Source organism: Dryas octopetala, chromosome 9 (assembly GCF_963921425.1).
Source record: "Dryas octopetala chromosome 9, drDryOcto1.1, whole genome shotgun sequence".
Classification (NCBI taxonomy): Eukaryota; Viridiplantae; Streptophyta; class Magnoliopsida; order Rosales; family Rosaceae; genus Dryas; species Dryas octopetala.
The window spans coordinates 17190483-17206272 of NC_141374.1; the positions used below are offsets into that span (position 1 = coordinate 17190483).

At 36.6% G+C, this 15790-nt stretch overlaps 2 protein-coding genes across 2 annotated transcripts; one reads left to right on the forward strand and one right to left on the reverse strand.

Annotated features, from left to right (window-relative positions):
• The first annotated feature begins 810 nt into the window (after positions 1-810).
• Positions 811-10896, forward strand: LOC147275028 (pre-mRNA-splicing factor ATP-dependent RNA helicase DEAH1-like). Its single transcript, XM_086256233.1, has 28 exons — positions 811-1070; positions 1272-1376; positions 1463-1593; positions 1699-1911; positions 1987-2058; positions 2260-2346; positions 3079-3112; positions 3277-3331; positions 4236-4295; positions 4454-4525; positions 4870-4933; positions 5134-5213; positions 5350-5417; positions 5511-5568; positions 5732-5789; positions 5877-5942; positions 6392-6460; positions 6686-6775; positions 7139-7225; positions 7536-7651; positions 7736-7802; positions 8069-9109; positions 9242-9304; positions 9559-9679; positions 9781-9881; positions 10085-10147; positions 10226-10298; positions 10494-10896. Exons 2-28 carry the CDS (start codon positions 1277-1279, stop codon positions 10532-10534), a joined length of 3150 nt encoding a protein of 1049 aa, XP_086112359.1. The 5' UTR covers positions 811-1070; positions 1272-1276; the 3' UTR covers positions 10535-10896.
• Positions 10897-11765: 869 nt separating this feature from the next.
• LOC147275029 (UDP-glucose 6-dehydrogenase 5) lies at positions 11766-14288 on the reverse strand. Its single transcript, XM_086257179.1, has 2 exons — positions 14147-14288; positions 11766-13461 (listed from the first exon to the last, which is right to left on the reverse strand). The coding sequence occupies exon 2, from the start codon at positions 13442-13444 to the stop codon at positions 12002-12004; it is 1443 nt and encodes a 480-aa protein (XP_086113305.1). The 5' UTR covers positions 13445-13461; positions 14147-14288; the 3' UTR covers positions 11766-12001.
• Between the last annotated feature and the right edge of the window lie 1502 nt (positions 14289-15790).

Sequence of the window (15790 nt, forward strand, 5' to 3'; positions counted from 1 at the left end):
TTTTTTTCAATTTTGTATAATTTTAATGGTTTTTTTGATTTTTTGATTAATTTTTTTCAATTTTGTATATTTTTAAATGCTAAATTAATATTTAATGGTGGGGTCCACGTGTGCCACGTCAGCGCCACATAGGCATTTAACGGTCTTTTTAACGGTCAGACTAACAGAGGTATTCAATTGACAAAAAACATAAGTTGATGTACCCTAATGAAAGTTTTTAAACCAGAGGTACCCAACTGATAAGTGATGTATAGTTGAGGTATATATATGTAATTAACCATTTTTTAAAAAATTAGACCAAAATAACGTTATGTAAGTTGAGGTGTGAAAAATTGACCAAAACAAATGTGAAAAAACGAGGTAAATTTTTGGGTCAGATTGGGTCGAAATTTGATGTCCCAATTCCAATCAAAATTTTTTGAAATGATTTTTTTTTTTTCTGATTTTGTTGTCTTCTTGTAAATGCATAGTAATGCATCAAAGTATGAATAATAATGTATTGATATATTTTTATACATAAAGAGAGAAAAGGGAATAAGGTTTTTTTTGGCCATAGAAAAGGGATTAAGGTTAAACTTTCAAAATACTCAAAAATACCCCCGAATGTATAGTTGAGGTATATATATGTAATTAACCATTTTTTGGTGCTTCTGAGACAGATTTCACGCCGAATTTTTAAACGGGGATCGGATCGGACTTTAAGCAGGCTTGGGCTCAAAGTTGTAAATAAAAATTGAGGCCCAAAGCCCGTCCTACATATTTTGGTCAAGTTTCGATTTTTACACCCCTCTCCTTCTAATTTGTAGACCGACTCAAAGCCCACACCATCGTCACTCTCTTCGTCTGAATCATATCTGTGTTGGCGGGCGCCATAACCGTCGTTTTGAACGACGTACGGCGAATTGTCGAACTCCGGCCGTAAGAGTGCTCTCGAAAGTAACGGCGCAGTTACCTGCATTCTCCACACGTGCCCTGTATTCCCCACGTGCGACGTTCACAGCCTTCTCTCTGAGAGCCAATCTCTTTCTCAGCCCGAGAAACAAAACCCTAGAAATATTTGTATCCCTCAGGTGAGTTCTCTCATTTCCATTACATAATTAGGGTTTCAATGTCATCTTTTTTATTTTGATTAACAATAGCATGGAAAATATTATTTTTCTCTGAATAAGCCAGTTGTTGTGAGGCTCATGTTATTGTGTCTTTTGGGTTCTATCACCTTAACTGTTTCATCATCCAAGCTGGGAAATTTGACCCTCTTTACTTCAATGCAGTGAAAATGGGGAGCGAGAGCAATTTGAAGACATGGGTATCTGATAAATTAATGTCATTGCTAGGATATTCTCAGCCCACTGTTGTTCAGTACATTATTGGACTAAGTCAGTAAACCTTACCTTACCCATTAATTTTCTTTTATGTACTTCACTCATGGAACCACAGTTAAGATGAGCTACATTTCTTGCAGCTAAACAAGCAACATCACCAGCTGATGTGGTGAACAAGCTTGTAGAATTTGGATTTTCCTCATCGACTGAAACAAGTGCATTTTCTGAAGAAATCTTCTCAAGAGTGCCCCGTAAAGCATCTGGTTTGAATGTGAGTTCGTATCCCAAATTAAATGAATGCATAGATACCCCAGCTTTATCCATCTATGGAATCATGGCTCTAATGCTTGTTACTCTTCTTTTCTGTGCGTATCAGGTGTATCAGAAACAAGAGAGGGAAGGTGCGATGTTGGTGAGGAAGCAGAAGACATATGCTCTCTTGGATGCAGATGATGATGACGATGATGCTGATGCTGATGCTGATAGATCTTCTGTCCAGGTTATTTCTGAGTCTAGGAAAGCAGATTCCCATAAGAAACGGTTCAGGAAGAAGGCCTTGAGTCAAGAAGATGAAGATGATGATGAAGAGGTTAATTATTTAAACATATAGTATTCTGTTTTTGTTTCAAGGTAACTGTTGTTTTAACTTAGTGCAATGTTGCAGGTGATTGCACAACAGGAAAAAGAGAAACGGGTTAAAAGACAAACTTCCCCAGATGAAGAGGATGGTTCAGAGGTTTTCTTTTCTTAAATTTTTTACATGTTTTATCAATAGGTTCAGCTGCTCTTATTTCCATCATAGTTTTCATTGGAAAAAGAAGTTAAGTAATACTGCATGATATGTAGGAACGAGTTTATATTCAATTTTCTATTATAGGTTTTTCCTTATATTTCTCTACCAGTTTTGAACATGTCCTCTATTTATTATGGTATGCAGTCAGAAGAAGAAAGATTGCGTGATCAAAAAGAGAGGGAGCAATTAGAGCGGAATATAAGGGAGCGGGACACAGCTGCGACACGAAAGGTACAAATTTGGTTCTGAATGGTTTTCGTTTCCTAAATCTGCTTGGATTTTCATTCTTGCTTCGAGTTAATTCTAAATGTCCTGTGGCTTTAAAATGTGGCTTAATTTATTTGGGGAATTTGGGGTCAGCTGGGTAATACCAAAAGGATGCCATGCCTTGTTGTGTGAAAGACATGTTATGTTTAGTATGGGATAGAAAGCCAAAGTGATGTGGGGGTGTTGAGTGCTTGCCATTTTCTGGGTTATTTGGATGGAAAGAGGAAGGGTGCAGAATGCTCGATAGGTTGGGATTGGGGGTCATATGGGATTGGATTTTGTATCTGGAAGTGGAAACTGTTGTATGTCTTTCTTATGGTTGTGTATTATCTTTGGAGTGGACTCCTGGTCCACTGCTGTGTAATTTTATTTTGATGAGTAATAAAATGTTCATTTCTTCTAAAAAAAAGTTATATCTTCAAATAATTTATTGATATTGTGCAAATATGTGTGCTTTGTGTTGCAGCTGTATTGTATGTTCTGGCCATATATTATGAACTGGGTCTAATCCTTGATATGGAAAGTACCCTGGACTTTGTTAGACCTACATTTATAGTGGGTAGGGTGGATCTTTGTGCGTGGAAACAAACTTAGGTTGAGCTATGTGCATAATCATTACATTGCTTACATGTGCATACTCATTACATTGCTTCTTTATTCTTGCCACTAACTTCCTTTTTTTTTTTCCTCCAACAGTTGACAGAGAGAAAGTTATCTCAAAAGGAGGAAGGTAATACAATTTGAGGGTTTAATTACATTCAGACTAATATATGTCCACAATTATCTAAGCACTTGCATAAATTTGTGCTAATTCTTTATATATCTAGATGCATATGTCTATTTTCATGCTTATGATTTATGTTTCTCATCATGATGCATTGTACTGTGTAACAGAGGAGGCTATTAGGAGAACCAATGCTATGGAGAGAAATAACACCGAAGATTTAAGGTTTGTCATTATCTATTTATCATGAATTGATTTACCCTGAAGTCCTGTTTTTATTTTCCCCCCCCCCCCACCCCCCCCCCCCCCCATGGGTAGAATTTTATTCTTTTGACAGGCAATAGAAAATTTCAAATATTTGTTTTTGAAACAGTGAAGAGGCTAATGTATAAATATGGATTATTTTGTTTATTCTACCCCTTAGCAGTTAGCACTTTTCTGACTTCAATGTAATTAAATTTTTGAGCGAGCACCTGCATTTCTTTCTTGTTTCTTTTGTTAAATCCGCAAGTATTTGCTCTACAATATCCTATATCATATCTGTGCTGTACTGTTTGTTGAAATTATGTTGGGATTCTGAATTGTGTTTTGTCATTGCAACATAACTGGTTGTCCCATTTTTAGGAAGAAAAGACAATTAAAGTGTGCTCCCTTTTTGTGGGCCTGGTTGTGTGTGCTTTCATATGCTTATCTAGATGTATCTCTACAATCTCTTGCTTTGTAGTATCCTACAAGCCTGTAAGTTTTGGATGAAGAATTGAGTCTATTTGAGTGCTTTGACCAATCTCTTTTTGAGGTGACACTACGGTAATGCAAATATAAATGTAAGTCCTGTGAAGACTCTGGGGTTTACACATAAAAAATGTTAAGAGATATGACCTTGTTTCTAGACAGTTTAAGTAGACAGGCACTCCAGTTAGATGACTTTGTCAGAGTGGAAAAATCTGTTTTTCAATTTTAGTTATTATCTTGAAGCTACTTATTGAATCTTCTTAGAACATAAAATAATGTACTCATAGGGATTTTTAACATATGCTCTATGTGGCACCAAGCATGGCTCTTAATTTATGTATTTAGGAAGCAATTAGTTCTAATTTTTTTCTCCTTTTTTTTTTGGTCTCTGATTCAGAGTTGTTTCAAGACAAGAATATCTTAAGAAAAGGGAGCAAAAGAAATTGGAGGAAATCAGGTATGAAACAATTCCCCTTTGCTGTTATCTAAAGTTAGCTCCCCTCGACTGCCCCCTACAAGAACCCTGTTGTAGTTCAATAATTGAAAACATATAACTACATAATCAATATTGTTTATTGTTTACTTAATTTTGCAATCCGTTGACATGCATTTCAGAGATGATATAGAAGATGAGCAATACTTATTTGATGGCGTGAAGCTCACTGAAGCAGAAAAGCGTGAATTAAGGTAATATGTCCCCTTCAACAACTTTTTTAAAGTTATCCTCCCCTTCAAAATTCCATGTGAAACTGATAATATCGTGATTTAAGGCAATTTGATCTATGATTAATGGTCTTTTGTGAGAATTGTCTGGATGTTGAACTTTTATGAGATGTGCAATATCACTTTGGCATATTTGGAAAATGAAAATGCATTATGCCGAAATGGATTTTATTTTTATTTTTTAAATATAAGAGAAGTGAAGTAAATAACAGATGTCTTGACGACCTGTCATAAGTCTGAACATCTTTTCCTTTGTAATGCTTGATGCAAATTGGAATGAAAAATTCATGGTTTTTTTGTTTCTGCAGTTACAAGAAGCAAATATACGAGCTTGTGAAGAAGCGGTCAGATGAGGCTGAGGATACCAATGAGGTAATTACGAGTTCTGATAAGTAACAAGGTTTAACTTGGTTGCCTAGATGAGCTGTTCCAAAAAGAGTTTTTTGTTGCTCATGTTGGGGTGAATGAAATGCATTGGCATATCTTTTAACCTTGTGGGTTTATTTGTTCTCCTTACATGTCATTGTTATCATCTAATTATGTGCTATACTCTTCATTCTTTTGGAATGCAGTACAGGATGCCGGAAGCCTATGATGAAGAAGGGGGTATTAATCAGGAGAAGAGGTTTTCCGTGGCTGTGCAACGCTACAGGTCATTGTTTAGGAAATGTTCACAATTACTACAATTATCTTTCTCCCACATGTTTAACTGCTATATATGAAACCATAAATTGGAAACAATCTGGTTCTGTCTTTTTGAACCTTTTTTTATCTATTGTATTGTATAGGGACCTGAATGCTGGGGATAAAATGAACCCATTTGCAGAACAAGAAGCTTGGGAGGATCACCAAATTGGTAAGTTCTATTGAAATTTTAGCATTCTCTTAGGCGCATTGTCCCATACAATTTTAGACAAATATCAGAATTTTTAATTCCGAGATCTTGCAGGAAAGGCAACACTGAAATTTGGTTCAAAAAACAAAAAGCCAATATCTGATGAGTATCAGTAAGTTTATGAAATTTTCATTCTCTTCCTAAAGTTTTATCTGCTGGATTTTCACCATATTGAGTTGCATGTGTTAATAAGAGAACCAAATGCAGAAACTAGCTCTAATAGGTTCCTCTGTGCATGAGCATGCTAATTTTTACACATATCTGTTGATGTTTAGATTTGTGTTTGAGGACCAGATTGATTTTATCAAGGCATCGGTGATAGATGGTGATGAGGTATGTCTGCTAACATCATCAATTATGACTTGAAACGTTACTCAGGTATCACAGTGAAAGTCTCATATGTTTATTTTCCGGATGCAGTTTGTTGATGAGCAACCCACTGAGTTACTTGATTCAAGGGCAAAATCAGCCTTGGAGAAGCTCCAGGTTGCTAATCATTTTCTTATTCTTATTTTGTTTGTTTATTTTTTCTTTGGCCTTTTGCTAGAAATCAGCTTTGCAGAAGCTCCAGGTTGCTAATCATTTTCTTATTCTTATTTTGTTCGTTTATTTTTTCATTGGCTTTTTGCTAAGATGTTTCACTGTGTTGTGTATGCCATATTTTCTCCTTTGTTTTTGAGAAATGTTTGCTGCTAGCTGAAGGATATGGAATGCTTGGGAAATGAATGAATACATTATGGAAAAGCTAAAATATCTCCAACATTTAAAAAACTGAAGAGAATGAATATTTATTATGTCATTAAACAAACCATACCTCATGGAAGCTTTAAAGATTCTTGTGGAGTCCATTTTATGTTTGGTTGTCACTAATTAGTTAACTAATGATAACCTTTGAATGTATGTTTTACTAATCATTTGCGTTTTTGCTCATTCAGGAGGACAGAAAGACATTACCCATCTACCGCTATCGTGATGAGTTGCTCGAAGCTATTAAAGATCATCAGGTTTTTTAGCTTTCTGTTAGAAATTTATGTTTTTGACTAGGAATGGATTTCTTCAATCCGTTGCAGCTGATGATTTATCTTGCGCCAAATTATTATATTTTACTCCTATAATATCTGTTAAGCAGTTTGATCCTTGGGCATTTTTAATAAATATCATTATTAACAAAATCATCTGTTAAGCATTTTCTTCTTGTGTTTACATGCCTTCGACTTATGGCTTTGTAGGTTCTTGTTATTGTTGGTGAAACCGGTTCCGGAAAAACTACACAGATACCCCAATATCTTCATGAGGCCGGATACACTAAGCATGGAAAGGTGTAATCTTTGTTTCTTGCAATTTTCTTGGTTTGTGATGGAAATCCGTCACTTTTTTGGTAGCTTCTTGATGTGAAAATTCGACTCTCAGATAAAAGTTAAATTGGGATGGACAGTTGAGAAAGGATAACCCTTTGCCAAATTTATTTTATTTTCTCACTAATAAAAACAAATATGACTTTTTTGCAACATTGTATTTTAATATATTCAACATGCTGCTGGAGACTAGAGGTTTAATAACTTTCTCAAAACTACCTGAAACAAAATTTTGTGACCAATAAAATAGGCGACTTGTGATTATTAGTACTAAAACTATATGAAGGGCAGCCTGGCTTATATGATCTTATTACGATTGTCTTACAGATTGGGTGTACACAGCCACGGCGAGTTGCTGCTATGAGTGTTGCTGCAAGGGTTTCTCAAGAAATGGGTGTCAAACTTGGGCACGAGGTATTCCACTTTCGTTGAAGTGATTGTTCGTTATGCTAATGAGTTAATAACCTTTGATCAGATAAAAAAAAGGTTAATGACCTGTGGATAGTAATGTATACTCTGATTTATCTGAAATTCTGATAGTATGTCTTATTCTTGTGATGGTGCAAGAGATTTTTTTTTTTTTTAACATTTATTTTGAAAGTTTTTCTAGTTTCTTATCTGTTTTGAGAAATGTACCCAAAAAGAAGAAACAGTAATAGATGTAGTGATCGTTGTGGTAATCTGACCTCTTGACAGTAGTGAGGGCTTTTTATGCCATGTGCAGGTAGGTTATTCCATTCGTTTTGAGGATTGTACATCCGAAAAGACTGTTTTGAAATATATGACAGATGGAATGCTGTTGCGAGAATTCCTTGGCGAACCAGATCTGAAAGGCTACAGGTAAGCTAAGTTAGTGTATTACATTTATGGTTGGCTACTTGGATTGTTTCCAGTGTTTGACTTTTCCCTCTGCAAATATTTCAGTGTGGTTATGGTGGACGAGGCCCATGAGAGAACACTCTCAACTGATATTCTATTTGGATTAGTAAAGGTAAGCAGTAACTCTTTCATCTTTACCAGTCATTTCTTTGCTTATATTCTTTTCTTAAAGTAAAGATATTATATCCGCTTCATGGAAAACCTGTAACACATGTTTGTGGAAATTTCATCTGATGGTTTTCTCTTGGAGATTGCTTCATCATGAAGTTCACTGGACCACCCTCTCTACATTTTCATACTGGAAGAACATAATAATAAAATGATAAATACCTTTCGTTTGTCCTATTATCTGACGGTCGGTCAATGGTTTTGTAATAGGATATTGCTCGATTTAGACCTGATCTTAAACTGCTTATCTCAAGTGCAACGCTTGATGCCGAGAAGTTCAGTGATTATTTTGATTCTGCTCCAATTTTCAAAATTCCAGGGAGGCGGTATCCTGTTGAAATACATTACACGAAAGCACCAGAAGCTGATTACTTAGATGCAGCTATTGTCACTGCTCTTCAAATCCATGTGACACAACCGCCTGGAGATATATTGGTGTTCCTCACTGGTCAAGAAGAAATTGAAACAGCGGAAGAAATATTGAAGCACAGAACAAGGGGCCTAGGGACGAAAATTGCTGAGCTTATTATTTGTCCCATATATGCAAACCTACCTACTGAGCTGCAAGCCAAAATTTTTGAACCCACACCTGAAGGGGCAAGGAAGGTTGTGCTTGCCACAAACATAGCCGAAACTTCACTAACTATTGATGGGATTAAATATGTTATTGACCCAGGGTTTTGCAAGATGAAGTCATATAATCCAAGGACTGGGATGGAGTCATTGCTAGTCACCCCCATCTCAAAGGCATCAGCAATGCAGAGGGCAGGTCGATCTGGTCGAACGGGTCCTGGGAAGTGCTTCCGGTTATATACTGCCTTCAATTATTACAATGATTTAGATGATAACACAGTACCAGAAATACAGAGGACTAACCTCGCAAATGTCGTGCTTATGCTGAAGAGTCTTGGCATTCATGACTTGTTACATTTTGATTTTATGGACCCTCCACCATCTGAAGCATTACTAAAAGCCCTGGAACTGTTATTTGCATTAAGTGCATTAAATAAAGTCGGTGAGTTGACTAAAGTCGGTAGACGGATGGCAGAGTTTCCTCTTGATCCCATGCTATCTAAGATGATAGTTGCTTCTGATAAGTACAAGTGCTCAGATGAGATCATTTCCGTTGCTGCCATGCTTTCCATCGGTAATTCAATCTTTTACCGTCCAAAGGACAAACAAGTCCATGCTGACAATGCACGGTTGAACTTTCATACCGGGAACGTGGGAGATCACATTGCATTGCTTAAGGTTTGTTTCCTTTTTTTATTTTTCCTTTAGCGAACATTTAAGGTGTTTATCTTTCCTTGAACGAGTAATGTTTCACATGTTTTGGAATGGTTATATATTGACCCAATTTTTTATCTTTCTTTCCTCTCATAGGTTTATAATTCATGGAAAGAGACTAATTTCTCAACACAATGGTGTTACGAAAATTATATACAGGTTCAAGTTTGATATCTCACTATTGCTCATTTTGATGCCACTGTGTATGGTGACAATAAAATTGGTACCATTGCTAATTAAAATATTAATATATTTTTTATTTAAAATATGGATGCCAATTTTGGCTAATTGTTTCCTGGTTTTTGTAGGTACTGATTAGCATGTTGCATTGACTTTATCAATTAACACATGCCATATATTGATTATTGATCAGCACTGCTCTTACAGCTGCTTGTAATCTTGAACATTTACAGGTGAGGAGCATGAAGCGTGCTAGAGATATTAGAGACCAGCTCGAGGGACTATTGGAGAGGGTCGAGATTGAGGTGGTCTCAAATGATGATTATGAATCTATAAAGAAGTCCATTACATCTGGTAATTTTACAATTACTGTTAGCCAAAATGATCTAAAAGTGAAATGTTTCTTTCTTGTATTCATTGTTGAATTAAATTCCAATGGTTGCTATTTCTATCAGGCTTCTTTCCTCATTCTGCAAGGCTGCAAAAGAATGGATCTTATAGGACAGTTAAACATCCACAGACTGTCCATATACACCCCAGCTCAGGGCTGGCACAGGTAAAGGAGAATTGCATTGTCCTGATTGCTATTTTCCATATGAGTGTTTAGTCTTTTGGATCATGATATAAAATGCTCTCAGTCGTGCTATGTATTGAATTTAGTATGTGTGAAGCTTATTTTTGCAAAGGGGGTGAAGGTGGAATTTGGGCAGATATCACCGTATCCATTGCTTGATTGATTACTTATTTTTTTCTCTTCAGGTGCTTCCAAGATGGGTTATATATCATGAATTGGTGCTCACAAGCAAGGAATATATGAGACAGGTATATCTTCATTTTGCATGATGATTATTTCGTATATGTTATTTGAATTACAGCTAAAACCTGGAAATTAAATTGCAGGTAACAGAACTAAAGCCGGAGTGGTTGGTGGAAATAGCTCCACACTATTACCAGCTCAAGGATGTTGAAGATTGTATGATCTCTCTCTCTCTCTCTCTCTCTCTCTCTCCCTCTCTCCCTCTCTCCCTCTCTCCCTCTCTCCCTCTCTCTTGCCTTATATTGGTTTAGCTATCCTATTAGTCAATCATATAACTGCTTGATTTTTGTATTAAAAAGGGTTTCTATCATTTGATTGTACGAATTGCTGAATTATTTTTATTAATGGCAGCAACGTCAAAGAAAATGCCCCGTGGAGAAGGGCGCGCGTAATAGGATTGAGAACTTGAAGCTAATTGTACATATCACTGGTGGCTTGTTGAGTTTGGTAGAACAAAAGAACCCTGTAAATACAGTTTTGTATACACAAACTGCATTTTTAAGTAGTTGACACACTAACGACTGGGGCATTTACCGAATGTATTCTTACCTTTATGTTTGGTTTAGTTTGAGATAGATGAGAATATTTGATCATATGTACGATACTCAAGAATAATACATACATCCACATGCTTGTTTAATCTTGTGTAAGAACGTCGCAACGAAATGGAGTTGGGCAACTGACGTGCAATAGTGTATCTGACATCTGTACAAGGATAAAAATTCTTTTATTTAAGTTATTTGAGCTTCCAAGATGTGTATTTGTTTCCCTGTGCTTTTGAAATGGAAAAGTCTAGTAGGACCCCAATTTGCTCATTAATCCTTTTTCAATTTTCTTTTTCCCATAAACTATTTTACCCTTACTTTTAAGTTTTAACATTCAATTTCCCTTTTTATAAAAAAGCAAATAACTATCTTACCCTTATTTTATGGCCTGCCGGAAACATTGCCAGTTGCCAGGCACATCTCTTCCCGCATCCATTCGCTTTCTCTCTTCCTTTCTCTCTCCTAGAGAGAGAGAGAGAGAGAGAGGGGGGGGGGGGAAAGATGAAATTTTTTGCTCGAGGATAAAATTGGATTTTAAAATTAAGGAAAAAAGATAAAAAGAATTCTGCCTAAATATGGTTGACTCGAGGCTATTAGTCTATTCAGCTTCCAAATGTGGCAGGTGCTGCTATACCAACCTGTAGCCAAGTGTCGCAGACTCTTGAGGATAAGGCCATTTTCTTAACTCAAACGAATAGTGGTGGTTTGCAAGCCAAGAAAGTACATGTCTATTTTGGAAAAGTTTGTATACAGCATACACGGTTCCAAAACCCTTTGAAGTGTGAAATGGTGCCAAGTTTCAGCTGCTGCTTGAATTTTGATTGCGTTGCTCTCTTAACAATAATTTCATCAGTCATCACTGTTCTTTTCAAGATATGATAAGATCGATCTGCTTCTGGGTGCAGTGATAATTCGTTAAATGAGCGGAGTGGTCTGTTCAGCCTGGTTCTTTTCTTTCTGTTTCTTTTCTTTTTTCTTCCAAGTGTTGGTGTTAGTTTTTTCATTGCCATTAGTCTTCTAGTTGCTATTGGTTAAAGTTAGAGAAGACATAATCACCTCATACAAACAATGCACATCGTTAACAAAGCCTAATTCATTACTCAACCTGCAGTAAAATGAGCTTTTCTTTTATTTTATAAGGGCTAATGTATGAAAAAAGTAAATGTCACTCTGAGGCTTGCCTTTGTCTGTGAGAGAACAGAGAACCAGTAATACATGTTTTCAAGGCCGTACAGGCTAGATGGTGAAATAAAAAACATCAGGTAGAAATGAAAAATTTAAAGAATCAGATCTGTAGCTGAGAGAAAACCCATCTTATGCCACAGCAGGCATGTCCTTGAGCCATGGATCCAGGGGCTTTCCAATTGAGTACACAATGAACCCAATCTCTCTCAGCTTCTCCACATCAACAATGTTCCTTCCATCAAATACAAATGCAGGTTTCTGCATGTTGTCAAAAATCCTCTTGTAATCAAGTGTCTTGAATTCATCCCACTCAGTAAGAATGCAGATGCCATGAGCATCCTTGGTTGCCTCATAAGCATCCCAGACAACACTGACTTGCTTCACTGCAGCTGGGCTCATTGGCTGGAGATGAATTGGATGGTCCCAATCAAATTTCTTCATTGACAGGTCCCTCTGGATCTGGTCCTCAGTAACCTGCAGATCATATATGCTCAAGTGTGCCTTATCCCCCAACAGCCCCTTGCAAACATCAATAGCAGGAGTTTCCCTAGTGTCGCCGGTGTCTTTCTTGAAGGCGAACCCAAGAACAGCAATCTTTTTACCAGAAACTGTATTGAACATTGAAGAGACAACCCTGTTCACGAATCGGTTCTTTTGGTAGTCGTTCACCTTGATGACTTGTTTCCAGTAGTTTGCAACTTCTTTTAGGCCATTGCATTCACAGATATAGACCAAGTTGAGTATGTCCTTTTGAAAGCAAGACCCTCCAAAACCCACACTAGCGTTAAGGAACTTGGGTCCAATTCTGGTGTCCTTGCCAACCGCATAGGCAACCTCTGAAATATTTGCTCCAGTAGCCTCACAGAGAGCTGACATAGCATTGACAGATGAAATCCTCTGAGCCAAGAAAGCATTGGCAGCTAGCTTTGAGAGTTCTGCTGACCACAGATTGGTTGTTAAGATTCTGTCTTCTGGTACCCAATGAGCATATACCTCTTTCAATGCTTGGATTGCCTTTTGGCCATCAGGGGTTTCCCTTCCTCCAATGAGAACGCGGTCTGGGCTAAAAAGGTCCTGAATTGCTGTACCCTCAGCAAGAAATTCTGGGTTTGATAGGATCTGATACTTGATGCCTTTGCTATTATGGGTCAGAATTTTTTCAATTGCCTCAGCAGTTTTCACTGGAACAGTTGATTTCTCAACAACAATCTTGTTAGACGTTGAAACATCAGCAATCATCCGGGCTGCGCTTTCCCAATATGTCAAGTCTGCAGCTTTGCCAGCTCCAAGACCCTGAGTTTTTGTTGGGGTGTTAACTGACACAAAAATTATGTCTGCCTCAGAGACATGCTTTTCTACATCAGTGCTGAAGAAGAGGTTCTTTCCTCTGCACTGCTTCACAACCTCATCAAGACCTGGCTCATAGATAGGGAGCTGGTCGCTATTCCAGGCTGTGATCCGGGGCACAGAGATGTCTACCACAGCTACTTCAATCTTGGGGCACTTCAGGGCAATCACTGCCATGGTTGGACCCCCAACGTAGCCAGCTCCAATGCAACAGATCTTCACCATTTTCTTTTGTTAAAAGCCTGAACGAAGCAAATCTGTCAAGATAAATAGAAGGCAGCAACTTCCTCTACAGAAACTTGTTCTCTAAACATAAAAATCAAAGAACCATTTTATAACAAAAAATCAAGAAGAATTTGCTTCATCACACTAGTCTCTAATTACAGTCAACTCCTTTGTTTGTGCCCCTTTACCATTGTCACAAAAAAGGCTGCCTAATTTGGCTATAGCATGAATGCAAGAATGGTCTACATGATATGAACCTATCAGAGCTAGTGGATCAGTCATTTTCCAACGTAACAGGGGAGCCTAAAGAAAAGGCAAATGGATTTCGACTGGAACTGAAAGAGAAATGATCTGACCTTTAATTTGGCATAAGTTTGACTACATCTAGAAAATAAAAGAACAGAGTCCTTCCACACACAGATACAACAAAAATATAAAGGTTCTTATATGAAAAATTCATAATTATAAGTTTACCAACTTGGCTACAGGTATGAACTTGAATCCATAATTATAAGAAACCCAACACAATAAGGTATGAACTTGAATCAGGCATATTACAAGAACATTGAACAAATATGACAATACGCACACGAGAATTCAAAAATGCCATTAGTTGAGCATCTAAATATGCAAACATATGATGAAAGATGAACAAAATTTACACAAGAGTCCCTGGAAGCTTTATAGTTGACACCAAATTACCTTAAATATCTATCTGTAAACTTCAAATACGGAAACAGGAAATAGAGGGTAAGTGTAGCAGTGATGGACCAGTAGCCTATACAGAAAATAGGAAAGACCACAACTACTACAGGGAAGTAAGAGAGCAAGACCCTCTTAAATACCCAAAAGCCACGTCTAAGATCTACATCTATTAAGTACTTTCACAAACCAATTCAAGCAAAGTCAGATTAGAAAAAGCTGGACTGGAGCGTTCAACACGCTTCCAAACACACTTTTCAGTATCAAACAAGGGAAATTTAGGCACCCACTTTTTTATCTTACAGAAAACTGAAAACTACTTATCATAGTCAGATTTCCAAGAGTACCCATCTCACTAAAGCACAGAAAAAAAAAAAGAAGTTTTGCATAAAAACAAAGTTTTGTATCAATTTTCTGACGAAAACCATAGACCAAATTACAATTGGCTGATCAAAATGAGCAAAAGCTGCACTCTACGCGTTTTTGGTTCATGTAACACTGGCACCATCATTAAAAACCACACCCCCCAAAAAAGATTAAATAAAAAGAAATTAACGAAAGAAAAAATAAACACGTCTTAGTTCGTACTTTTCCATGGCATGTGGTGTATGGGGGTTTAACCAATTAAACACAAGAATTTTACCATTTCCAGTGAAAGAAAGGAAGCTTCAAAGTGCAGAAAGGGCGTGCTTGGTGTGGTGGGGTTCAGTTCAGAAAATGTTTGAGTAAGATGAAAGCCATGGAGTTGTACCAATAGAATAACTGAAGAAAAGAGAACACTTAATGACCACCTTTGATTCAAAAGAAAACAAATGAGATTAACGTGCTGATACCTGAAGAAATGCCCACAAATCAGCACAAAGAGAAAAAGTTGATGGCAAAACGTGAAGTGAACTACAAAGGGATTATGATTATATGTAATAATATTAATAACAAGGCAGCAAATTATGCAATGCAGAGGCAGATATCAGCTTTTACAGTGTCATTCATCATTCATGTACATCAGAATTTGTATATCTATAAATCTATTAAGTTGCTTTTTCCCTTTTTTTTTTTCGGTGAACATTTATTAAGTTACTTGACTTGGCAGGATTTGCATATATATATATATATATATATATATATTATTCTAAAGTCACAACCTATTTAGTAAGCATATGAAAGCCCATAAGAAGGAGAACACGTGTGCGAAAAAGGCCCCAACTGTTTTTGGGTTTTCTTTTTTGCCCATGTGACCAGGTAGGAAAAATTCTAGTATACAATGGATGCATACATTTTATAATGAATTTGATCTGTTATTGCGAAAATAATATTGTATATGTTGTAAGTAAAAATTTCTAATAAGATAGTGACACTAAGTTTGGCTCTATGATCTCATAATAGCAATTAATGATTTATTATATATACTTTTTTTAAGTAAGTTAAACGATCTTCTTTGTAACAATAAATCAATTGCGTATGAAATAATCTCTATTTTCTAATTAGAGACAAGTGATGAATGTGGATAGGCTAAGTTAGTCTATCTAATATATTGTTGAATCTATACGCTAACAGAGAAAAATGAAATCGTCAATATATAGAGACTAAAAATGTATTTATTATCATACTGTGTTTACGTAGTAGAATTTTCCCTACAAACTAGTT

Excerpts from the sequence above, each read along its gene's own strand:
- LOC147275028 (XM_086256233.1), top strand. The coding sequence starts at position 1,277 with ATGGGGAGCGAGAGCAATTTGAAGACATGGGTATCTGATAAATTAATG. Across the intron at positions 5,418-5,510 it reads TTGGGAGGATCACCAAATTG|GAAAGGCAACACTGAAATTT; the intron begins GTAAGTTCTATT and ends GAGATCTTGCAG. Across the intron at positions 7,803-8,068 it reads TTCTATTTGGATTAGTAAAG|GATATTGCTCGATTTAGACC; the intron begins GTAAGCAGTAAC and ends GTTTTGTAATAG.
- LOC147275029 (XM_086257179.1), bottom strand. The coding sequence starts at position 13,444 with ATGGTGAAGATCTGTTGCATTGGAGCTGGCTACGTTGGGGGTCCAACC.